Source organism: Lipophrys pholis (genome assembly GCF_963383615.2).
Source record: "Lipophrys pholis genome assembly, chromosome: 2".
Taxonomy (NCBI): domain Eukaryota; kingdom Metazoa; phylum Chordata; class Actinopteri; order Blenniiformes; family Blenniidae; genus Lipophrys; species Lipophrys pholis.
The window spans coordinates 27,518,708-27,543,907 of NC_137636.1; the positions used below are offsets into that span (position 1 = coordinate 27,518,708).

The window sequence follows — 25,200 nt, forward strand, 5'->3', positions numbered from 1 at the left end:
AGCCACCAATGATGCAGCCTATATGAAACATATGTTGTTTTTGCAGAAACACACAGAGTCTTTAGACTTTCCAATGGTATTCAGGGCTCCATTGTGATACTTTGACTCTACAGTGTTCTGAAAGCATGTACGCATAGCCAGGAGCTACAAAAGCACGCGCAGGACAAACTTTAAATGTCAGCGATGACACTTCATGAACTCAGGATGAATTAATCTGTCATTGTTTGTCACTGTGAAACGCTAATCTGAACACAGATTGATTAATTACTAATTGTTTAACAAAGAGATTTGCAGCATTTAAGTGTAACCTAATTAAATCTTGTTCTAATAGGAGCTTAACATCGGGCCACAAGCCTCATTAACATAAAACTCCCTCCATGTGAGGAATACATTTATATATTTTTAAAAAAAAAACTCCCCGATTGTCCTCATGTTCACTTGCACATATCTTTTTCCTCACCTCCTGTCTGCCTCCAATAGCGAAACCTCCGCCCACCCCTCCCTGTATTTTCTATGGTAGCGGTGAATGATGGTGCCATCTGGTCTTGTGGGAAATTAGAGGCAAGAGCGTCGGGGCAAATGGCCCCCAGCAAGCCCTGCCCAGGAGGGAGAGGCAGGCAATCTGCTGCAGACTGTCTGCACACAGGAATGCACCATCCCACTTCACTGGAGCCCCACTGACGGCCTTTCTGGAGTCGGCTCACTGAAACATGCTAAAGGCGAGCGCGGCTCTGCCAAGAGCGACTGTGGAGGAGAGCGGCAGCGTGGCTATGCTTTGTTTATTGAGAGTGTTGTCCTGCTGCTCGGAGGCCATTGCTGATCTCGGTGTGTTGTTCTTCTCTTCAGAAACAGTGTTACATGGGAACAGATTAGATGTTTTACCTTGAACTTCACAAGGACAAACAAAGGTCCTTTTTTGGCATATTAGTTTGAAGGTTACTCCAGCATTTACACACAAATTGTGTCAACAATTCAGCTATGCAGAAATGAAAGTTTTTTGATACAACAGCAATTAAAATTGTGACGACTGTCTTTTTAAGGTATAAACATATTTCTATCCGCTTATTCCTTTAGAAAAACAATGGACCCACATCTGGTTCCTCCTGAGATGGGGTTCATTTTGCAAATTAAAGAAATAAAAGTGGAGTTCCACTCTCTTGTACACAGGCTGAAGCACTAAGCAGGTGTCATGTAGGACTGTTCCCATCAATACTTGGATTCCCGACTGCATTAGGTCCAGATATTGTTATTTAGTATGACAGAATCCCAAACTGTAAATACTACATGTACTGTCCACTTTGTACTTGATTGCATCTTTGTGTTCGGTGTTGACTTGATTAGATTTGTAGTACGCCTGGTCAGAACTTGTTGATTTTTAAATTTTGGGAAATGGAAGTGAAAAACAGTTTTAAATCAGAAATGTGGGTTTTTATTATGTCACCAAAAATTAATTATCATGCTTCCTGACAACAGAAGTAAAACATACAGCTTTATTCCATTACTTAGCTATAAATACTTGTTCTCTCTGTAATTTAGGTGTTTTTGTTTTTAAAGTTAGTGCTCACTCACCACAAGCTGAACCAATTAGTTGTCTGCACAGTGATACTCAGTCGGCTCGGTTTCACAAATTATGTGATTATGCGATACATATATCGGATTTATTTGCTTAACCTGGGACAACATCCAATTTTTGGCATGATATACTTTGATTTGCTGTGAGTGTGGCACCCGTGCTACATTTTGGCAAAAAAAACCTAATAAAAAAATGGCAGTTTTGAATAGTTCATTCAGTTGAGCCGTAAGTGACCTTTTAGGAAACACTACAGAGAGGCCAGCAACATAAATGATCTTGTTGTGAGGTGCTGCACAATATGAATGGTTTTAAATGATTATTATCACTGATGAATTGTAGTTGGGAATATAGAATCCTCAATCCATTTGTATGACGCTACACGTTGCAAAACAATAGTTCAAAAATATATGCAAAAAAATTTTTTTGCATAATTTTGTCAGTTTGCATCATTTTCCATCATGCATGTGTAATGCGTGGATGGTAAACATACATCTTGGATTCCTTGGAAATATAACAAGACACAAGGACTTTAACCAAGAGAAATACATTTAATGTTGCAGGATATTTATCCATCAACATGCAGTTATGTGTTCCTGATGCATAGCTGTGGTGCACAGTTAATGTTTCACTACAGCAGAAGGGTCAAAGGGCAGACATATCCAGGCACTACTTCTGGAGTAATTAGAGGTTAAGTGTCTTGCTCAAGGACACTTTATCATTAACTGCTGCCGGGGAGCCACGAGAACCCCCTCAAACACACCCTCTACTGTCATCTTAATGTTTCACAGTACTGTATATGTGCAGGGTTTTGTCTTCGTGACCTTGGTGATGAAATGTAATGTAGCGAAAGTCACAGTGTGTTAGTCACACATATAGCCAAGAGGTCTGTAACACACATGCAAAGTCACTGCTCTCATCTACTCTACAGGACTTTCACCTGCTCTACGAGGAGGCGCGCTATTACCAGCTGATGCCCATGATAAAGGAGCTGGAGCGCTGGAAGCAGGAGCGGGAGCAGCGGCGGATGGCACAGCCTTGCGACTGTCTCGTGGTGCGAGTCACGCCCGACCTGGGTGAGAGGATCGCCCTGAGTGGGGAGAAGGTCCTCATAGAGGAGATCTTCCCCGAGACTGGAGACGTTATGTGCAACTCAGTCAACGCTGGCTGGAACCAGGACCCAACGCACGTCATCCGCTTCCCCCTCAATGGCTACTGCAGGCTCAACTCAGTCCAGGTAACCAGCGCCGCAGTGTTCATGCAGTGTTGTAGTTTAAGAGGCACGGTCACAGAAAGAATCCCCTTAATTACTCTGAAATGTTTCAAATACAAACCAAGACTGTAAAAATGCACAAGTCTGATGTACCAAGGTGAGCTTTGATTAGACTTCACAAGCTTGTTTCGTAGAGACACAGTTATTTATTCACCTCGGAGGCTGTTTGTCTCTCTCCTGCTGGCTGATAGCGCTGCTGCCAGTTTCTGAAGATATACAGAGATTTTGAAAGTCCGACTGCTTCATTTTTAGTTTCAAAGAGTCCATAATTTAGACAAGTTCTCAGCTATTTGGCTCAACGGGACAAAATTAAATACTTACAAGGACATGTTATTGTTTAAGTCTTCAAGGTGCATTTTTAAGATTACATTTTCAATAAAACAAAAACCTGATTGATTTAACTTAAGTCACTAATAAACAGTCTGGAGCTTTGGGAAAATGCATCCTCCAAAGTCACTTCCAGAGGCACACTTCACTTTGTGCTGTTGTCCCATGAACATGTGTGGATATCTGCATTCTCTCTGTAGTTTGAAGGTGAAAAGGCCTAGTTGTGCTTCAGGCACACAGACTTGTCCTGAACGCTGAGATGATTGGGATAAAATTAAACTCGGAGCAAATCTGAGGTTTGTGCTGTGCATTTCACCCCAACAGAGAAATATCCTGAACAGTGGATCAAAACTACACACAAAGAAGCAAGTACAACAAAACCCTGAGAAAGCTACTAATCATCAATATAAAAAGTCAACTAGTTTAATAACACTTGATGGCAGCGACAGTGCTGTGATTAATAGGCAGGATGTGGGGTTGAATACTTAAACAGACGTATACAGTAACTAACTGTAAGTGGCACACCAGCAGCATATTTATCAAAAGTTGAAAGTTCATTCCTAAATAGATAAAGTGATGCATGAAATGAAATGAACACTTTAGGATGAGACGAGCAGCTCCGGAGAGTTATAAAGAAGTGTAAGAAGGAGTCTCACAGCAATCTGTGTCATCAATATGTTCACTTATGACTGCTGCTGCTGGTGAAAATAGAACTGAAGAAATCCAAAGGGTGTGACATGACATTAAAAAACAAGCAGAATTCAAAGTAAACTAAATGAGATGTTTCCTGATGCATCGCATATGTGGCCTATGGAAACCATCTACAATTGAAAGATCATCTTTTTGCATGCTTCCATGTAACGCAGCAGCTCCTTTGCACAATGCCGCGTGCTAAAATGTGAATCGGCTCTCGTACGGGATCATTTCGTTTCTTGTCGTCAGCCACAGGACGCAGATTCCACAGAGAGATTTTTTTAAAGAATCAGTCAACATGACCAACATGACTGCACAACACTTTCTTTTTTTTTTAATCCTTTATTTATACAGCAAAGAATTCTGCTGAGCAAGCAAGCCATTTCTCACCACCACCTGTCAACTCTTTCATACACACCTTAACACCTGGCCGACGTGCAGATCTGTGACTGTCACTCTGCTGCTCCTTGTTTCGGTCAGTCTTTGGAGCATATCTCCACGAGATTAGTCAGGATAAAAGGCTGTTATCTGCTCAGATTGTAGTCACATAATTAAAGGTGGAACTCCACCTTACAAATCTTTATCTTTAAGCCCACTTGCTCCATCTGAAGTCACTTGTACTGCATCTCACCAACTTCTGGATAATAGAAGAAATAGTACAGTGTGTGTGGGTTTTCTGTTCTCCTAAAACTTTCAAGTAGTTATTAGTTATTATAGATGTATTCTGTTGGAAAATCTTTTAATCCTATTTTTGCTTTCACAACACATAAAGAAATTAATCCATTGCTCATATCATTCTAAATACTGTTGCTATGTCTTAGTTGTTGGCAAGTGAACCAGTCTCCAAAAATGATGAGGAACAAAGTGAACTTAATCACAGTGGAGCCTCATGTCAATTGATAAGTTGTAATTATGCTGTATTTAATGTATCAATAACTGTATTGTTAATTGAAATATACAAGCAGTTTCCTTTATATTGTTCAAGAATTCACATAAACATTCAAGTGCAGATTGGCCTTTGGAACTGAAAATTACATTTTTATGACCCCACAATGATCAAAATGGCCCCTTCCTATTTCACATTAACAAGTTTTCTACCAGTTTGAAAATGCTGTGTTCAATGTCGACTGGACGAGCAGTTCATGTTCAAAAAACAACTTCAGAGAGCTCGTTTTGCCGTTGCGTTTCCCGGCGAGGTCTGCGCGCAGAAAAAGAGGAGCGGGGAGGAGGAGGAGGAGGGTGGGTGGATATAACCGTCTCACACCACAAGCTCGATATAACACACCGGAGCGCCCACAGCCATGGACGGGCCGACGCGTCGAGGAGCCTCCGACCCCTCCAGCTACCGCAGAGAGCCTCTGGCAGGCAGGGCCGCAGTGCACCCTGACACCTCCACCTCCTCCCTGCCGGCGCCGGAGAGACCACCTCCAGGGAGGAGAGCCGAGCGAGCGGGACAAAGCACGCGTGGACTGCGGCCATGTTTTCCTGCGAAGAAATGAAGAAGAGAAATGGAAAGGGGGGAGAAAATGATATGCATAATTTACGCTTTACTCCTTTTTAAGACACAGCTCCTTTTTTAAAAAGACTCCAATATAACACCGCTCAAGGCGATTGAAATACACGTATTGCATTTTTTAATACCATACTTACAATTTCTCAAACAGCCTAAACCAGTTTATACTTCTTTTATAGATTTTTAAATGACTTACAATATAATTAATTGGCCGCATCAACTAACACAACACTCTCTCACTCTGTTTACCAGTGAGACTGGTTATGGGATGTGAGCACATCTGACTGAAGCGATCTGAAAGGAGTCTTTATTGTTTAGGTTTTTTTTATTACGTTGTGCTTTCAGACCGACTGCTATCAGCGTGAGGAGCTGCGGCTCCGAGGGTTCCTGCAAGCGATGATCTGCTCACAATATGGCCTCTATTGGTTGGGGTTGTGTTACATGTAGCATCAGACTCCTGTTTCTGTCCTCCGTCGGCCCCTTTAAGATACACAGACACACAATATTCTGTTCGGGAAATAATGAAAAGTACAAACACACACACACACACATATGCATGCACAGCAGAGGGGCCCGGCTCATTGAGTCGATGTAGATGAGGACACGAGGAGCAGATGGAGGTGTTTTTTGGTGTAAGGAGAGCTTTTTCTAAACAACTTACTCATTCTGTCCTTTTTCATTGTTGCGTGAAGGTATGAGAAGGTTAGGAAAATAATCCTCGTCTTACCTGCCAGACAATGGGCCTCTGATCTGGTTTCAGGCCTGGACCCCGACCCAGGGGAACACACACACACACACACACGCACACGCACACGCACACGCACACGCACACGCACACGCACACGCACACACACACACACACACACACACACACACACACACACACACACACACACACACACACACACACACGCATGCGTGCACGTGACCACACCCTGCCCACAGAGCACAGAGTGGATGCAGCGCAGCCCGAAACCTGTTTGCTGTTTGATCCGACTGGTTCATGAAGAAGTCCTGACTGGAAAAGAGACGAATATACAAGAACTTTTAGATGTGTGCTGCTTTCACTCGGTAAGATGTGAGCGCTGAGGAGATTTTATCGAAGCTCAGGTGCTGCTGCTGTCCGGCCTCGGGCTTGAAACTGCTAGACCTTGTGATACATTTGGTGGCAATACAGCAACATGACATTTCTCAGTACTTTTCTGCATATTAAGTACAACAACCTCATTTTTTTTGTTGTTTATTATGAGGTTTTTTTTTATTCACTTAAAGATAAAGTAAGATCCCTAAGGTCAGTAAACTTGGATATACATCTCACTCGCTCTATTACACAGTGATATTCAAAGCTTTTCTTCAGTGCTTAATAGATCACATCATTTTCTATTTACAGTTAAAGACTTATAATATGTACCTTTCGGTTTCATTTGACGGGGAAAGATCATATTGGAAGGAAAGTCAAACACTATTACATTGTATATTGTGACTGTAGCCCCGTCCTTAGTTCTTTCACTTGTGTATTCAAATGTGAGAGAGTGAGAATAAACAACTCCACCTTGGCAAGTGATTCTCCATGAAGTCATGAATGGAATTTTGGGATTAATGCAAACCACCTGCACTGTGATGTAGATCCAGCACAAAGACAGAGAGAGAGAAAGAGAGACAGAAAGCAGGAAAGCATTTAGCCAAAGAGCTACAAAGACACACACACACAGTTTCGTGTGTGTGCACCCCAGCACTGGAGCTGAGCCTGCTGCTCCTCCATACATCACCATGATGAAGCACTCAGATCAGTCCAGAGCCAATCCGTCCTTCATCAATGTGACAAGCGAAGGCAGTCGCGGAGAAGGGCCCCCTGTCCCCGCCGCTGCCCGGGCGGGAACGCAACCCGTCGCAACACTCTCTTACATGTCACACTGCCACTCCATCAATCCTGTGCTGGGTGAGGAGCGAAAAGCACAGCTCATCAGAGCAGACAAGGCCACACAAATGCCTCCGCGGTGCGTCTCACTCAGCCTGAGCAGCAGGTTGAGACGTTAGAACAGTTGATTGGGGTCCCCCCCCTCGTAGTCGTACTGCGTGGATTTTGCAGGTGGGAACTAGATTAATCGGCTGTGTAGAGGATGAAATGTCTACTGACAGATTATCATCGAGTGCCAAAAAATAGAGGAAAAAGTAGCTATGATTGGGTCTGAAGTGAAATAATTTAATGCGAATAGGAACATGACTGTGTTCACTCTATCATGTGATCAATACATGAGTGGCATATTTCTACATATTAAAAAAATACGGATAAATTATTCATATTGTAACAAGATATTTTTTAATCAGACTTGATGATGGCCACACCGATTGACTAAAGATCCACTCTTATAAATAATGTTGTTGCTGCTCTTTAGACCTTTCTGTCTAGTTTATTTTCTATGAATTATCAAATGATTTATGCTGATGACACTTTTGGAGCACAGGTAGCTCAGGTAAGCAGCTTCCTGCAGAGCCATGCTGTTGGATCATATGCAGGAAGTGTTTTTATATTGTCCCATTGCCAGGAAAAAGAGGATGCCAGCATGTGTTGCTGTCAGGCCTGTAAACGACTGTGTAAGAACAACAAGTTCATGTCACTCATGCTGGTTTTGCTTTTATCAAAGGCAACTGCGCACACATTCCCACCATTTTTTTTTTTGTGAATATATTTGCTGATATATTACCAAAGCTTATTATAAACTATAAAAAAGAAGAGTCATTTGAGTCACAGTGATTTGAACAGTCTCATAAACTCTCCTTAAATCTATAAGTGTGAATTTTAAATTCATGTGTGAGGTGGCACTTTTAAGAATTTCCTAAATACAAGTGCACTGGCACCGTAAATGAGTAGATTCTTTTATTTTACCACACGGCCTGGGTGTCATAATGGCAGAACCAACTGACCGCAAATGAACGAGAAAAGGCTACGGAGTGAGTCATGTGGTCTGATGTGCTTAGATGTGTTCGGTTTGGTCTGAACTTCTTACAGGCCCTGCGAGGCCTGACCTAACCCAGAACATCCCTGTTCCCTGTCTGGTGTGTTTACAACGGCGGAGTTAAGTGTTCAGTGTTCAGGTGACCCCCCGAAAGAGGCACCTGAACTCAAATCCAGTGTGGATCGCAATGCTTCCAGTCACTTTACAGCAACATAGTGACTTTCTTTCGAAAGCTATAAGGACAAGTCGCACTGTCAAAGTGTTCTTGTCAATTGTGACTCCTAAAAAACAAAAGCCGGCAGATGGCTTTGAGAATTAGAAAGAGTTGGAGCTTCACGGCTCTTTTATGCCAGATGCTCGCGCTAAGCGGAGGATGCGATGCAGAGACTGCAGTTAATCCTCCTCGTCACATATTAACGACTGTGCATAGTTAAACAAAAGCGACCCCCTGTGTGTAGCGCCCATCGCACGCCTCACACCGTGTGTGTGTGTCAATCAGCTTCGAACCCTATGCCACCAGGAGCAAGAGTCTTGCAGCTCCTCCTGAGAGGGTGTTGCGAGTGTATCTGCACACTCTGGTGGCCATCAATATTGCATCGTGCTCCGGTTTCCAGCCCTGAGACTCATCATCCACTTTGATTCCTCGCCTCGCCATCTTTGCCACGACGCTGGGAGGTTAGAGGCTGACGTATCCTCTCCTCATCCCCATGGCGACCCTTGATTGAGTGGCAGCTCTGGTTAAAATGCCGAGCGGTGCGCGCGGGGGGGTGTTTGAAGGGAAGATCCCTGTGCAGCCAAGTCAACCCTGCAACTGTGAGAATGGTTTATTACTTATCAAATGCATGAAGAGGGCGAGGAGGCGCTTTTATTCGGCTTCAATCTCACAGGGTACGGAGGAGAGACAGAGTAATAAAGTTCAGGGTGGAACTCACAAACTTTGCTTAAGTGCTGTCATATCCTACATAATGTTGATTTTTTGATTTTCTTGTGTTGAGAAATATTATAAAAATAATGACATGTTTGCTGAAGAAAAGTCTTGGAGCTAAAAGTTGTGAATATTTAGAGGGGGGAAAAAAGCCAAAGATTGCTAATGAGCTTTAACTCCATTTCGTGGGAGTCGTCATGGAAGTCAACAAGACCTCTACCAATCAGAGAGTTCACATGCAACTCACCGTTACTCCATTTTTTTGTTATGGTTTTGCCCAACTTAGACGGGAAAGTATGCGGAGAAATCTGCATAAGTTCAACATAAGCCGGGATCCGCAAGCCTGCGGTCACGAGTGTGTAGCTCCGAAGCGAGCAAGCGAGCAGACATGTTTTAGCTTTTTAAGAGGGTGCATTACTTTCTGTTGTCAGCAGGGATTGATTTCAGGACGTTGTCCTGTGGACATTGAAACCTTTTGCTTGGATACATTTTAATTATTCAGTGTGGTGTTTATTCCCCCGTGGCAGTAATTCACGGTGTCAAACTGAATGTAAAGTTTTTTCGCTGCCTCTTGGAGTCATTACAGTATCCTTGAGTCAGTTACAACTATCTATAATAATATCCTTAAGTCTTTTGTGATGCCATGCATTAATGATAAAAGTGTTTTCAGACTATCTTTATTGATCAGGCCATTCTCCTCTGTGACCAAATTCATTGCTGAACATGACAGAGTCCCACATGCGTTAAGAGATGATGGGGGAAAAAATGCAATGTGATGCAATGATCAAAGAAGGCTATGTAATATCATTTCCATAATCGTTAGGCTCCTCCGTCGTCTGTCATGGATTTGGGAGTGTTTGATGCTTGGGCAGGTCTCTTAATTAGCCATCCTCACCATCAGCTGTCTGCCGCCCCTTCTGTCTCACAAATTACAGAGTTTGTCGTTGTTGTATGGCCAGAGGACGAAAGGGGGGGGGGGGGGGGGGGCAGTAGGGGGTGGGGGCAACTTTTGTAAGTGGTCCTTACTGCTTACAAGCATCACGCCGCTCCTCATTTGGGTTTTAATCAGGACACGGGTGGTGGCGAGGTGGGGGTTTCTGATCTGCTCAACAAGTCTGAATGCATTTCTTATGATCTGCATTCATCAGTTTGTATCATGATGGCTCCTTGTGTTTATTGAGGGATTTATCTGGGCTTATCTTTTTTGTGTTCAATTAATTTCCAGTTGACAGAGCCAAAAGCCCTTTGAGACCCCACTTTAGACCTTCAATTGGGGGCCACAAAACAAATAATTACAAAGGTCATCTGCCATGAGTGTCTGTGTCAGCATGTTTGTGAGTGTGTGTGTCTTTGTGTGTGTGTGTGATCGTCTGAAGAAGCCGAGCTGTTTTGCGCGAACTTCTCCAGCTCTGTGTCTGGCAGAAAGGGTTCGCCCTTGGCGAGACCTTTCATTTCCATGCGCTGCACACTCCATTAAAAGCAAAGGGGGAATAAGTAAATACACGGCGCTCCTCTCACTGGGATTTGGATTTATACCCTCTCCAAAAAAAATTTAAAATACCCCACATGGATTACAGCAGTGTTGTTGGAGTTCACGTGTTTGTGTCTGAGCTGTTTGGACGAGTGTGTATCAATGCCCCAGACTGGAGGGCGAACATGCACTCCCCGTATCCCGACCTCTCTTCTTCTTCCTTGCAGCTTCCAACACTTTGTCCTCCCCATCATCCCCATTCCCAGCACGTCTCCCTCTCTCTCCCTCTCTCTCCCTCTCTCTCCCTCTCTCACCCTCTGTTTGGCTCACAGACCTCACTTCTCCTCTCACCCCGGCCTCATTACTCAAATTAGGAGCTCCAGTAATCACCACACTGAGCTCCACTCCGGCCCCTTAACACACCTCACTCACACTCCGCTCCCCTCATCCCTTTGAGCTCATGCCCTCAGTTCAGTAGCCAATCCAGCACAAGCGGCATGAATATTGCAGAAGTGGTGTGATGTCGGGAGTGCCCTCTGGTTTTATTCCATCACTGCGTGTGTGTGATTGGAGGAAGGTTGGAGGGTTAATGACACATGGTGCATGTTGTGACTGCATGAAGATCTGAGGTTGATGTTGCGTGGGCAGATGGATGGATTGAAATCAGAAAGCGATATCTCCCCATACCCCATACATGGGCCATAGCTGAAAATGTACACTTTAAATTTCTGGTAATGAAACATCACTGAATTTTGTTAGGGACCATTGTGAGGCTGATAATGGAGAAAAGGCGACTGGTTGTGGTCTGATCGAGTAAAAACGCAACTTTTAACTCCCACACTCAAAGGAAAGGCTAAAATCTAAAGCTAAAGCGAGACTGTTGACGTCTGTATCATCAGAATCATTACCAAATGTCACATGCTAATAAGCTGGTCACCGTCAGGGAACTTAAGATTGTTGTTTTTTAATAAGATGTAAAAAAAAAAAAAACTCAAATTAGCACAACAGCCAGATTATATAGGTTATACAGATTAAATATCCCCGTTGTTATAATTGAAGGTTTCACATGCTCTCAAAAGATAGTCGCTAACCGATGTCTATGTGAGTCTCCAGAGGTTGTCGGCGATGTTGTAGCCTTTTTAATTTTACATATCTACATTCTTGCAAAACTGTTTTACCATAAACTTTCCATCTTGTAGCTTCATCAGTTTCAAGTATTTGTAAGGTCTCACTGAGAGGAAAGACTTCTGTATAAGTGAATCAGTTATCAGTTCTGGTGGCAATGTTGACCTCATGACCGCTCATGTATTGTGTTTTTAGCCTTACTTAAGCTTTTTCCCTCTGGCGATTGTATTTAGGCTTCAAAAATGATAAAACTAGTGTTGAAGGGTGAATATTAGATAAACTTTTGTCACAGTTTCAGTAAAGTCTGTTTTTTACAACAATCTAAACACCATTATTATTTTATTTTTTTCCAGGGGAATCAGGGTGATGCTATCTCATAGGTTTGCCTACTCGTAAACATCTTGCCCGTGGCAGACTTGAACGCCTTTTCTTCCTCTGCCCTCTCTACAGGTTCTGGAGCGTCTTTTCCTGAAAGGGTTCAGCGTGGCGGCGTCATGCGGAGGCGGCGTGGACTCATCCCAGTTCAGCGAGTATGTCTTGTGTCGCGAGGACCGGCGGAGTCTCTCCATCAACACACCCATCAGGATAAAACAGGAACCCCTGGACTAGAGCTGAGGAACTGTCGAAACCCTCCACTCCTTTATACTCCCTATACCTTCTCACTCCAAACCCCCCCCCCCCCCCCCCCCACCCCCACCCCCACCCCCACCCCCACCCCTTCCTACCCTCACCGTCCTCCCCCACCTTCCTGCCGAAACAGGACCACAACCACCATCGACATACCGAAGTATTAGCGGAGGCTTGTGTGTTCGCCGGCTCTGCAGAACTCTAAGGGGAATGTAGTACCAAACAAAGGAAAAAAAAACAAAAAAAAACATCAGCAAGAAAAGTTTTTGATTATGAGTAATTACTCCCAAAGAATCTGGCACTCTGACGGAAGCATCAACGTCAAATGGACGCAGCAGCAGCTCACAGCTCACAGCTCACAGCTCACAGCTCACCCTTTGAGCAAACAGGCTGATTGACTTTTCCCCTCTTTACCTCCGAATGAGAAGGTTCCCTGAACCTTTAAGAGGGAGACAGCTGCCCCCTTCTTGAACTGTAATCCACTCCTATCTGCCCCTCTCAAGGGGGGGTTCAATTCTTTGTGCGTGTGAGACCAACAACTACTCTGACCTGGTGACAAGTGTGGCCTGCTGTAGGACAAGGAAGCGTCGGCAGACCGGATGTGTTCAAGGATGACAAGAGGGGAACATAATCGAATCCCGTGAGTACTTCCAAAAATGGCCCCTAAACCAAACCCCACTGCCTCCCCGCGACCCCGCGACCCCTCACCCCACAGGCCGGGCTACAGATGTCGGACACAGCATCGTTTGCCAAACTGATTGTTTATTACAGTTTTTCATTGTTGTTTCGAAAGTATGTTCTTCTTGCTCCTTTTGCTGTTCTTATCATGACATGGTGTAAACAATTATTATTAATAGGATTATTTTTAATGTCTCTTTTTTTTTTCTTTTCTCCAATATGAAGGATGTATGAACATTGTATTCATTAGGCTTTGAGAGCTTGTGAGGGAGCGTTTCTTGGCAGTAGCTGCAGTAACTCAGATGTCTGCAGGCTATGTGGCTAAAGCGATCTGACTGGCAATGCATTCAGAGCCTGAAAAAAACAAAAAACCTCCATTGTTCAAACGCGAATGGAAGAAAACCTGGATGTTTCAACATTGTTTATAGTCAAATGTGTAGCACACATAAAAAAAAAGTGCTCCAGAATTGCCGCTTATCACAAACATATCTATGATCGGATTCTGTCACGCGAGCACAAAACCATTGTTTTAGCACAAGTTTTAAGAGCGTTTGTAAATCTTAAATCAAGGTCGAAAAATTGCACAAGCTCTTAGTGAATTGCAGTTTTGGTGAGATAGAATGTTAAAGACTTGAGGACCAACGTCATGGGGCGTGGAGGGGGGGGGGGGGGGGGGGGGGGGGGTGAGACGTTTACCAGTATGTCTCGTGATCAGCCAGAGATGTACTTTAAATGTTTTTTTTTGCACATTTCTTACAGAGCCGCCCTGCCCTGTTCCCTCTGAACACTTGTGTGAACTCGAGCTATTTGAGCAGACTGTGCCATTCAAATATTCCAAAACTTACAACTGAACAAACAGTCGCAGGTACCAAAGTAGACAAGGTGCTTATCTTGTTGATTGTACAAATACAGATTTGTTCTTTTATGCAGTTTATTACAAAAGGAGACGCATTGCATTCTTCAAAACTGTGTGAAGGGTACCAACATTTGATCCTCCAGGCTTCCAGTTTTGACAGTTTTGTTGAGTGCTGCTCGCAGTACCTTCAGACCGAGTGTGCGAGACAAAGTCTCTGTTTCAATATTGTCACTTCTAAGCCAAGATTATTTCAACGGCCTCCTCACATGTGTACATGGCAGAACCCAAAGTGAACTGCACTCCCAGGATCAGCCCGCTTTTCACAAAGAGGCGAGTGGGCGGCATTTACTCTATCCCGCTCTCATTCTTTTGGTCTTATTCTCAACATTTCTGGATCAAAGACAGAAACAAGAAAGGCCAAGTTTTCACGCTTTATATTTGTGTGTAACTTACTGATGCTGTTTCTTCCATGGCAAAAGACAGAGAGAGGCAAAAAAAAAAGGAAGAAGAAGCCCATTCTGATCTTTGGGTGCTGGCAGTAGTTTGAGATAAACTGGGGTTGCCCATTAAAAGAAAGGGCTGGTAGTTGCTCTGACCATGTTGCCCTCATAGAGGATGTGCTGTGTTGGGACGCCGTTGATTCAACAAGGCCAATGAGTGGCAAAAGACTGGTTCGGTGGCATTAGTGTAACTTCAAATCCGACGTCCTCTTTCCCAGAGGGAAGGAGGGAGAGGGGGTCTCTCCTCACAATCAAGACTATCTTTGTTCTGACCTGCCAGTGGCCTGCGCCTTTGCATCCAGTCGCCTCAAAGGGAATGGTCAACCAGGCCTTTCATGTGCCGAGGCATGTTGGGATCTTCGCAGCGCTGCTCACCCCCCTCCGCCTTCCCGTAGGCTCCCAGCTCCGTGGTGCCAGTAGAAACTCAAGTTTTCGCCCCCTGCTGCTGTGCCATATCCCCCCTCCCCTCTTACCCTACACCCCATTTTTCTTTTCCCCGAACGCCCTCATATGCCACTGCTTGCTGGACCACACGGCCACCAAGACCAAACTGATGAGTCAAAAGCAGGAGCAGAACACACCGTGCTGTGCAGCCGGGCCACTTCGCTCTGCTGCCGATCCACAGATCTTTGATTTGAGTGGTGGAAACTCGTTTCTTTGGGACAGAGGTGATTTGTGCACAGAAACCTGCAGCTACAAGAAGAACTTTTTTTTCAGGGATGAGGCACAGGGGGCATGTTTTTCTATCTGTTGTGGCATTTTGAAAGCATATAATAAGCTTTCGACAACCTCCAAGAGCTTTTGTGGTTTAAAAAAAAAATTAAAAAAAGACCATTCTCACTTGCAAACAGTAAGAATCTGGTAATGTGTTGCTGTGGCTGCAACGACCGAACCCTGAGACGTCCCCTGTTCTGACTCAGCGTCCAAATGGCAGGTTAACTCCAGAGCTAGACGAACTTGACAGGACTGGAAACTGCAGGCGTGTTTCAACATGTCGCCCCCCTTTCAGATGAAGGTACAGGTCAGTGTTCAGCCAGTCTCACATGGCAATCACTCCACCTCCGAGGCAGGTCACTTGTACAGTTATTGTATATTGAATTATCAGGACTTTGGGTTTTAATGGGACACCTCACATTTTTAAAGAGACACCCTCAGTCCTCTTCATGGAAGAAAATGAAAAGAATTCAAAGCATTACATTGTGTACATATGGATTAAAACATTTCAAAGGGTATAATAAGGTGCAAATGTATATTATTTAAAGTGTTTAAAACAATTAGACTGTGGTATTAAAGGGCATGTGTTCATTTACAGTGTCTCCATTTGACTTTTCTTGCATATTTGCGATAATAAAAAGGATGTACTGTATAACTGCCGTGTCTCGTGGGTGCTTTCATTTGGTTCTATTAGAAAGGAACGAGACGACAGGGACTTGAAACAAACTCGTACGTGTGCCGGTGATGTATGCGGTGGGTTGAACTCTGTCCCCGATCTGAACCGATGAAACCCGATAAATCTCACCAGCCGACTGCACCACAGCATGCACATTCATTTCTGTAAAAGAGCGAGGGGGAGAGGTCGTCTCCGGGGCTAAATCTGGATCGGCAGTGTAAAGTCTCGAGAGGGACTGAGGGAGAGGCCGAGATCTAGAAAAGGAAAGAAGACGAAGGGGGAAAAAGGCAGAAAAAAAAAACTAAAAACCCAATATGTTCCCAAACCCCAATATTTTGCACCCACTTAAACGGTTTGGTCGTTTCAAAAATGCTTCTGCTTAATTAGCAGAAACCTAGGGGGACTTTATATAGTTGAGCAGCAGCGCTTGACTCAGTTTGCAACGTTAGAAATGGAAATGAAGCAAGCAGAATTAGAGGTTGACTTTGGTAAAAATGTCTCGCAAGAACGTAACGTAGCTTCGTCTTCCTTTAGACAAGCAAAAGGGGGGGGGGCAACACATTGCTTAGCTATGGAGTCATCTCAGAGTCTAATTTACATATCGTTCTAATTTATACTCAGACTCCTACCTACAGACATAGAAATTGACGACATCAGCTCAGTTTAGTAAACAGCTTCTTTTTTTTATTCCTTTACAAAATAGGTACAAATACATAAGTATTGATTTTTTTCTCACACAAACAGGAATTTTTCAAGATATGTACAAGAGTTTACCAAAAATAACGTGGTTCTAATAAACACATAGTCTTGTAAACAATATTTACAAATCATCCTTACATTGAAATGTTATTAACCCCATCAGTTTACATCAGGAATATTTGTCCTACGGTTTTGGCTAGAAAGCTGTAGTGGTAGTAGTAGAAATGTCCTCCTGTGAAATCACCATAAAACCATAGAAATCATTAATAAAATCATCTGAAATGACCACAATAGGTATTGTTGTGCTTGTTATTAAAATGCAGTATTTGGAGAAAAAATTTACCAAAATGTGTTGAGCATAAAAGCCAATCCCGAATAAAAGAAGAAAATAAAGAAATATATTAATCATTAAAAATAAGTGTTGTTTGAAAGAAATTGGCAATACCATTTATTCAAAAGAGTTTTTTTTTCTTCTTCACTATAATACAGTGACAGCTTTGAGTTGTCAAGTAAAATAGATATTAAAAAACGTGCTGTTAAAATTTACAATGCACAACTATTGTTTTTAAAATGTCACTCATATTTAAATAAATTTCAATATGACAAGAAAAGCTGCATAGAGGCCAAGATATTTAGTTTTATATATATAAAAAAAAACAAAAAAACATAAAGGACAATATAACATAATACAAGCAGGATTTTGTGAAAAATAACAGTAACAAGGCAAAAAAAAAAGCAAGACGTTTAAAGAGCAGGTGTGTTTGTCCTGTAGCTCTTTCAATCAGTAATGCAAAGAGACACCAAACCAAATGGAGATCAGTTTTAGGCTGGAATCATATAACCGCTTCCATCAACAGTGAAACCTTACATTATAGCTGCAATGTCTCATTTTGAAGTCCAAATACAAAACACGGTATAAGTGCTACGCGGCAAGACGGATTTGTCTTTTCAGTCATAATCACATCGTGTGTGGCGAAGGTGGAGGCGGCTCCTCTTCAGCTCATGTGATGTTTCGGAAACATCAGTAATGTGTCGATGCATTGAGAGTGAAGTATGAAGGAATGTCAGTCTGCACCAATCCTCCTCAAACTTACCTTCTAACGAGGACGAGAAACTTTACGAAAACAGAACAAAAAACAACTTTCACATTATGTGTTGTTAAGAAATAAAAAAAAATAAAAAATAAAAATTCAAAACAGAAATACTGAATCGCTGGAGAGTGGCGACCGATCAGAAACTGGCCACACGTAACGTCGGGCGGACTGTGGGTTTGCTCAATGACCTTTTGCAGTGGGGTGAGGAGGAGTCGGCCGTATGACAGTACTCTACAGAATAAATCTGACTCTTTCAAAACACATGGTTTTACAAAACATCAGGTTTTATAATATCGACACATGGATTATTCTTTTTCTTACAAAGCTTACATGTGATTAAAAATATACATGCCGTAAAATAATTCCAAAAGAACTATTTACACATACGGTGAGCAAATCCAACATGATGCTGTTATTTGGAATCTGAGTGTCGAAATGACGTCTAGAAATGTGTAAAGTCTCGCTTATTAAGTTCAGCTACACTACATTCATTGAACTATGTTCAACAAATAGCTCGTGGAGTTTACTGCAGGCTGTGTCGAGGTGTGAATACAATTCTCTTAACTAAAGGGAATCCTTACTGTTAAGAGTGGTTCAAGGAATATTCTGTCAACAAAGTCAAATAAATAGCAAAACCCGGTTCACATGGAGCAAGTTCTGGGTCAGGTCGAGTGACAACTTCCACACAAACAATAAGATATGGCCTTTAAACCCAACGGTCTAACTACACACCGGGACGCTAAATGGAGAAGACACCGAACAACTTTTATTTTTGTCGTTTTTCTCTCTCGCTCTCTCTGATCTCTTTCTTCTTATTAAAAGCTACATCAAACATCACTACAGTACATATGGAGACACGGAATTGAAACATTAGACCTGATCTGAAGGCACGTGGCTGGGAAGGAGAGGGAGAGGGAGGAAGAGGAGGAGGAGGAGGAGTACGTTGAGGTGAGCGCTGAGCAGAGCAGGGGCTACTTGAGCAGGGCACGGTAAAGGAGGAGGGAGTGGGCGGTCTCTTTCTCCTGCTCCATGTAAAAAATTAAGTCCCTGAGGTTGACGCGAGTGATGCGCTGCCGCGTGTATTGGCGTGACGACGTGGACGGGGCGGAGGAGCTGGCCGGGGAGCCCGCCGTGCTGCCGGACACCTGGAGACAACGGAGAGGAAGACGTTATTCACTGTCGGGAACTTCAGTGGACAGTAAAGCTGGAAGACAGTCACAAATTCAAACTGTGAAGAAATCTTCAAGATTTCAAACTTCACCGAAACAGTGGATTTCTCTCACGTATAATTGATTCAACCTGCTCTCTTTGTTTGTATATGTGGATTTGCCTTGAGTGTCCAGCTGTGAAAGTGTGAAGCAGAGGTTGAACAGAAGCTTTCACAGCTTTTCCATCAATGTCACAAACACAACAACAACATATACAAATATTACGGTAACTAAGAATGACAACATCATGTGCACTGATGACATTTTAAATGTTTGTGGATCCGGCACTTCTGGGGACTCTTTTAAAGAAGAATTACTGCCTCCAGAAGTTGCCTGTCTTTCATTTCGACTGACATCGAGTGTCATTCGTACCTTGAGATGTGTCAACATGATGGACAGTCTTCCAATGTTTGTTGATATAAAAAAATGTAATAAAAAATGTTCAATGACTGAAAATACTCTGTCATCATAACCTTGTTCTGTTCCAGAACTGAAGGGCTTCCTATTCTATTCTATTCTACTTGTCTATCATCTGCATTCACACCACCTGTGGATTCAAATGGATTAAAATGAAACTGAACTTGCTCACAAGCCTGGACTTTAGCCGTAGTCATTCATTGGTGTGATTTGTCGGTAATGCCAAATGCGGGGATGGTCCGGTAAACTCTCTAATGTGGTTGTTGAGTAGACATGGATGTGTTCCTCTTGAAAAGTGGAATCGCACTAAAAGAAAACCTGATGTACTGTTGGGATTATTACGGCTTACATACCACACAGTGGCACAAGGTGTTCATGTGAATACTTTTCCATCTCTCCATTCAGATATTTGCCCAATAAAAAAATATACCCCACATTAACCACACGTTTGTTTGAGATGGCTGAATGTTCCTCGTCATAAATCTACACAAGGGACCCCCAAAGGAAGGTTTTGGGTCAGGAAAGGTTTGAATTTTCTTAAATGTATTAAAATTATGGCACAATTGTTTCCTAAAGAACTTTCCATGATCTGTCCTCTGTTTCTTTGGTTCAGATAATCCGTTACATCCATCTGTCTTCTATACCCACTTCATCCATCACAGGGTGATGATAGGCGAAGGCAGGTTGCACTGCTGACAGGTTGCCAGAGGAACACACACACACACACACACACACACACACACACACACACACACACACACACACACACACACACACACACACACACACACACACACACACACACACACACACACACACACACACACACACACACACACACACACACACACACACCTCACCAGTTAACACACCATCAGATTGTGGGAGGAAGCTGGAGTACCCAAAGAGAAAAACCTACACTCCAGAGGAGAACATGCAAACTCTTACTATCCAACTTGTAGGAAGTCATGCATGTTTTCACTTTATTTTCTTGGCACTATGAGATGATGTCTGGGTTTTCCATATGTTCTTGTCTCATAAATGTGTAGCATGGGCAGTCAATCAAATCTAGTACAGTCATTTACTTTCCCCATAAAATGAACAGATCTCGTCAGTTATCATCATCAGTGATCATGATGATAACATAGTTAATTAGAACAAGGAATGAAGCAAATATGCATTCTTATCGTCCTCATTTTAGCAAGTTGTTTGGCAGAGCGGTGCTGAAGCTGCAGAGGTTTGTTTCTGTCCAGTTCTTAAGTTCCTCCAGACACGGAGACGATGGAACTGATTTTCCATACTTTTCCAAAGCAGTGTCGGAATCCCACAGCTAATGAGGGGCAGGAGGGAATATTCAACTTTCAGCTGGCAAACGCACTTGATTAAATAAACAGTGCTTATCAATAATGTCAATGTCTACTCCAAACTTCAACCCTCATTGTCCTCAGGCCTGTGCTGCTGGAAAACCTGAGTTCTCTGACTTAATTGCTTATAATGGTGTATTTAGATGTATTTTGTATATTAAATGTTTTTATATGATGGACAATTTTAAATAACTGCTTTTTAAAAGATATATTTACTCTACATGAAGTGGTTTCGTGTTTCAATATCACCATTCTTTCATTAAATGTCTCACACTTCCTCCTTTTGAGGATTTTTGCCTCTTTTTCTTTCAGTTAAAGGAAAGATCTTTGTCTCCGTCATAGTTTTCAGTTTCCATGGTGAAACACAATAGAGTTAGGAAGAAGCAATACTATGTTTTCCATTGACTGAGTGAAGTAATCACTGCTGAATGGCAAACACATTGACAGTATCAATGGTAAGGAATGTTACGGCCTCTAGCCGAGTCCACACCTCCAATTAGGAAAAATAATCCCAGTTGCAGCGCATGAATGAGATCAAACAGACACGCTAATAACGTCCAGATCTTAAGGTTTACACGAGCGATCTGGAAAAACCGAGAGACAAAAAGCCGAGAAAAACAGTCGCAGGAAAGAAAAAAAAGCAGGAAAACCATCATTTTAATTTCCGCGTGTTTTACGGCTCTTTACGTGGCATTGGATATGAACAGATTTTCCCTCTAAACAAACAACGCCGCTGACATAGATCTGAGCTGACGTCCCCACTCTGAAATGGAGCCCTTGTTGTTTGTATTTGATCCAGGAAAAATGAGAACGATAAAAAGAAAGGGGAGTGTATACAGAGGCTGATACAAATCAAGAGATGCATTTACATTTGGAAATGAGAAACACTGGGAAACAAATCCAGCAAGTGCCCACTTGAACCCAGGCAGAGAGAAATAAGACAGACATTTCAGTTGGGAACACCCTCTCACAATTACATTGATTGCACCACTCTGTAAACACACAGTACAGACAGGTCTTAATTGCAAACATATGATGGGTATGAATTTACAAGAACCAAACCAAACTCCCTCCAGCACCACCTTCTTTCATATGCTTGTGTTTGTGTAGCGCTGTATGGCGATGCCTCGTCTCAAATTTCTCCCAGTACACTCTCTGACCCCCGGACGCTGGATGATGAGTGAGGCTGTCCAGGCCACCGTTCCTGCCAACTTACCTCAACTATATCTAACGTCACTGGACCGCTGGGGCAAGTGGGTACGGCCAGCTCTTCGGAGCCCTCGGGCACGCCAGAGCCTCACTTTAGGGGAGCAACCCTGGCCTAATCAGGTCAATCATAGCTGACCACATGTGAAAGATGGGCCTGCCTACTGACATGCCAATTACTGCCACTCACCGGCAAGGCCGGCGACAGGGCCACAGATTTTACCAATCAAAGCCATCCATCCACCTGGACGGATGGAGAGGAGTAGCCACAGGCAGGCCGTCAGTGGCGGGGTGGTGTCGTGGCTACAGCGGGCGATGGTGGAGAGGAGGGCGGGCATTAGCCAGACATCAGTGCCCAGGTAGAGCGATGCGGCTCCCAGAATGGCTCATTTCCCTCAGGGACAGGGCCAACCTTATGTGATCGAGATTCAGGCAGAAAGGTCAGCCCTCGTCCAGGAATCCTCTCTTCACGGCATCAAATCTTCCCTCTGTCGTTACGTGCCCTCCACATGACGAATACCAACAGCCCAAACACCAGGATGTTGTTGTCAGTATCTATGGAGATCGACTCCCCTAACCCGGGCGTGCAGGAAATCGTGTTGTGGGTAAGGAGAGGGACTGGGCGGAGTGAACACCAGGCGCTAAACAGAGCAGATGGCTGAGTGTCAGTTAAAAAGGAAGAGCAAGACATCAACGACCACGCTTTCCTTGTCGCCGGCAATTACATGGTAATTGTGTTTGAAAATCTATAAAGAAAAAAAACCCCAAAATGGCAGGCTTTGTAAGGTCATGGTGGATGAAAGAAAAATGTGAGGGGAAGAGAAAAAGCAGGAAAGAGAGAGAGGAGGGAAGAGCGAAAAGGAAAGTCTCAAAATCAGCTTGGCCAAGAAAGATCCATGAGGCAAAAAACAGCATCTGTCATTTTATCTGTGATGGGCGCTCCGAGGCATTATGTCATATGACATATCCATCGTACAGAATGCGCAGGGATACTTCGATACATCTCTTCAGACATTTGACTTGTTTGGAGCTGGGGACAGAGTGCAGCGAATACAACCTGAGGAGAGGAGAGGAGAGGAGAGGAGAGGAGAGGAGAGGAGAGGAGAGGAGAGGAGAGGAGAGGAGAGGAGAGGAGGCTATAAAGTTCATCTGTAACCGGGCCACTCTGCTGGCTCCGGTCTTCAGAAACTGTTGACTGACATGACGACATGCCAACAGGCCAGACACATTATTTCCAAGTATTTCACTCCTTGTGGTTTCTGGAACACTCATGTATGAATACAAAAGCAGAAACTATGTGGCGAGCAAGATCATGAAATCAGCACACGTTACTGGACTGTATACAGTATATTATTTTTACATTAGTCAATCATTGGGGATATAAAATTCACATAAGATCTATGATCACATCCAGTAATCCTCAATATTGGTGAAGTTACAACATCAGGATATTGTTTTCTAAATAAGACAGAGAGTGCTTGTTATGTTTTTGTAGCCCAGAACTTATCAAGACGTCATGCTCTGCTTGTCTGAACATTGCTTTACACATATTAGAGGTCTTTGATAAGACCCCATACATGGCTTACTCATACTGAAACTAAAGCATCATCATTTTGGATTAGTGAGTCCAGCAGTCTGGATTTCTAAAAGGAAAAATTGTATAGAAAATATCCAGTGTGCCACATGTAATAGTTATCATGTCATACCATGTCATATCTTCATTGATAGGACCTGATTGGCAGGATGTTGCGAAATGTTGAGGAAATGTTGGACTACACAGATCTCTAAGTCTTACTGAAGTGTCAGTGGGTTCTTACTGTTGTCATGTAGATTAAACAGCAGTACTGTTTCGGTGACTGTTTAGCATTTGTGTTGTCCAAAACCAAATCTTCCCATTGCTATTTCACTAAACTCCTGTTTACTGAAGGAGGGGTGCTTCGTTTATCCTGAACGAAAACAGTAGCATCAACGATTTCACACTGTAACTGACATTAGCCTGTGTCCACAGCGCCTTGGTCTATTAGAGTGTTTGCATGTTGACCAGTTGTTGTTTTTTCGTTGCCGCTTCCTCCTGTTATTGGTACACTGATCTTTGAAGAAAGAGCAAACGTCTAGATTATAGAGCATGTTTTGACCAACTACTGATGGAACTTCGGTTGAACTTAAGGAGCGAATCAGTCATCAGACCGACCCACACAGTGCTGTCAGTTCAGCTAATGAGTCACTGTAATACAACAATACACTCATGTGCACATTTATAAAAGAGGCCTAGTCAAAGGAAGCAATTAAAAGAAACAAACTAGTTGCTTTCTAAACGTGTGATGTAGCTCTATCTAATTCTAAACAACTACTTAATTTAGGGAACTTGCACAACACCCCTTATAAATGCTGCAAAGAAATCAAGTTTAGAGGATTTATCTGCAACAAATATTAGCCCTCCTTCAATCTGTCCTCAGTTAAAATCTATTTTGATCAGTGTGAGAACTGTAGACATACAGTATGCTGCAGTTGGTACAGACAGCACTTGGACAGTTAATCGTAGGCTGTGATAATCAAGGATACATAAAATATCCTATAATATTTTAATAGAGGGACAAAGCCACCAGGTCACACTTTCATGTTCTCTGACTTTCATTGACCAGCACCATTCAATTCATCCTTGAAAGAAGTGAAATTAATTCCAATTATGCTAAATTTACTTTTGATTAATAATGTATGACCCACCCCCCCTCCCCATTTGTGCAGTGAAAGTAGTGGCAGCATTGGTACATGTAGGTGTCTGAGCCTGAATTTACATCCACTCCTTTATTGTTTAAGAAAAGGAGGAAAGGGGGTGAAACAGCAGTGCTGGTGGGGTTTCTTGCTGATCTGTGGCTTTGAACCCTGAGTGGCACCTGTGCCTTGATGCCGGAGCCAATATTGGATTTGGCCCAGGTCACACCTCAGGGCGATGGGTTAATGGCCCCACTTTGCCAGGCACACAGAGCCGCTCGGCCCCGCACGGTCCATCCTGCTGTCTCAGCACTCCTCCCTTCAGAGCAGAAGTTGCAGACGAAGGGGGAGGGAGCGTGGGGGGAGAGGCTGCACTGCATGTGCCGGTATGTGACAACACACCAGTTAACATACTGTGTTTTACCTGAAACATCAGCAGACTGGGGGAAAACATTGCTCAGCATTCGCATGAAAAGGAGGAAGACTAGCCCCATGTTGGTTGAGAAACAGATAAGCTGTTCGTGATGCAACATTACTCTATTGTTTTTATTACTTTGATCCCGGAAAAAAATTGGTTGAAACTCTGATGTCTACG

The 25,200-nt window shown here is 43.2% G+C and overlaps 2 protein-coding genes across 6 annotated transcripts in view; one reads left to right on the forward strand and one right to left on the reverse strand.

The window, feature by feature from the left end:
- kctd15b (potassium channel tetramerization domain containing 15b) overlaps positions 1-15,881 on the forward strand; it is a gene marked incomplete at its 5' end in the record, with an annotated part of 32,605 nt that extends 16,724 nt beyond the window's left edge. For all 5 annotated transcript variants that reach the window (XM_080458268.1, XM_080458270.1, XM_080458267.1 and 2 more), the window contains 2 exons: positions 2,502-2,807; positions 12,305-15,881. In XM_080458268.1, the coding sequence (XP_080314394.1) occupies positions 2,502-2,807; positions 12,305-12,463 (465 nt within the window). In that variant the 3' untranslated portion in view covers positions 12,464-15,881. The remainder of the gene's footprint in view (positions 1-2,501; positions 2,808-12,304) is intronic.
- Positions 15,882-17,968: 2,087 nt separating this feature from the next.
- Positions 17,969-25,200, reverse strand: part of LOC308126868 (transcription initiation factor TFIID subunit 4) — a 108,328-nt gene continuing 101,096 nt past the window's right edge. The window contains exon 15 of the mRNA XM_080491558.1: positions 17,969-18,843. Coding sequence (XP_080347684.1) covers positions 18,670-18,843 — 174 coding nt within the window. The 3' untranslated portion in view covers positions 17,969-18,669. The remainder of the gene's footprint in view (positions 18,844-25,200) is intronic.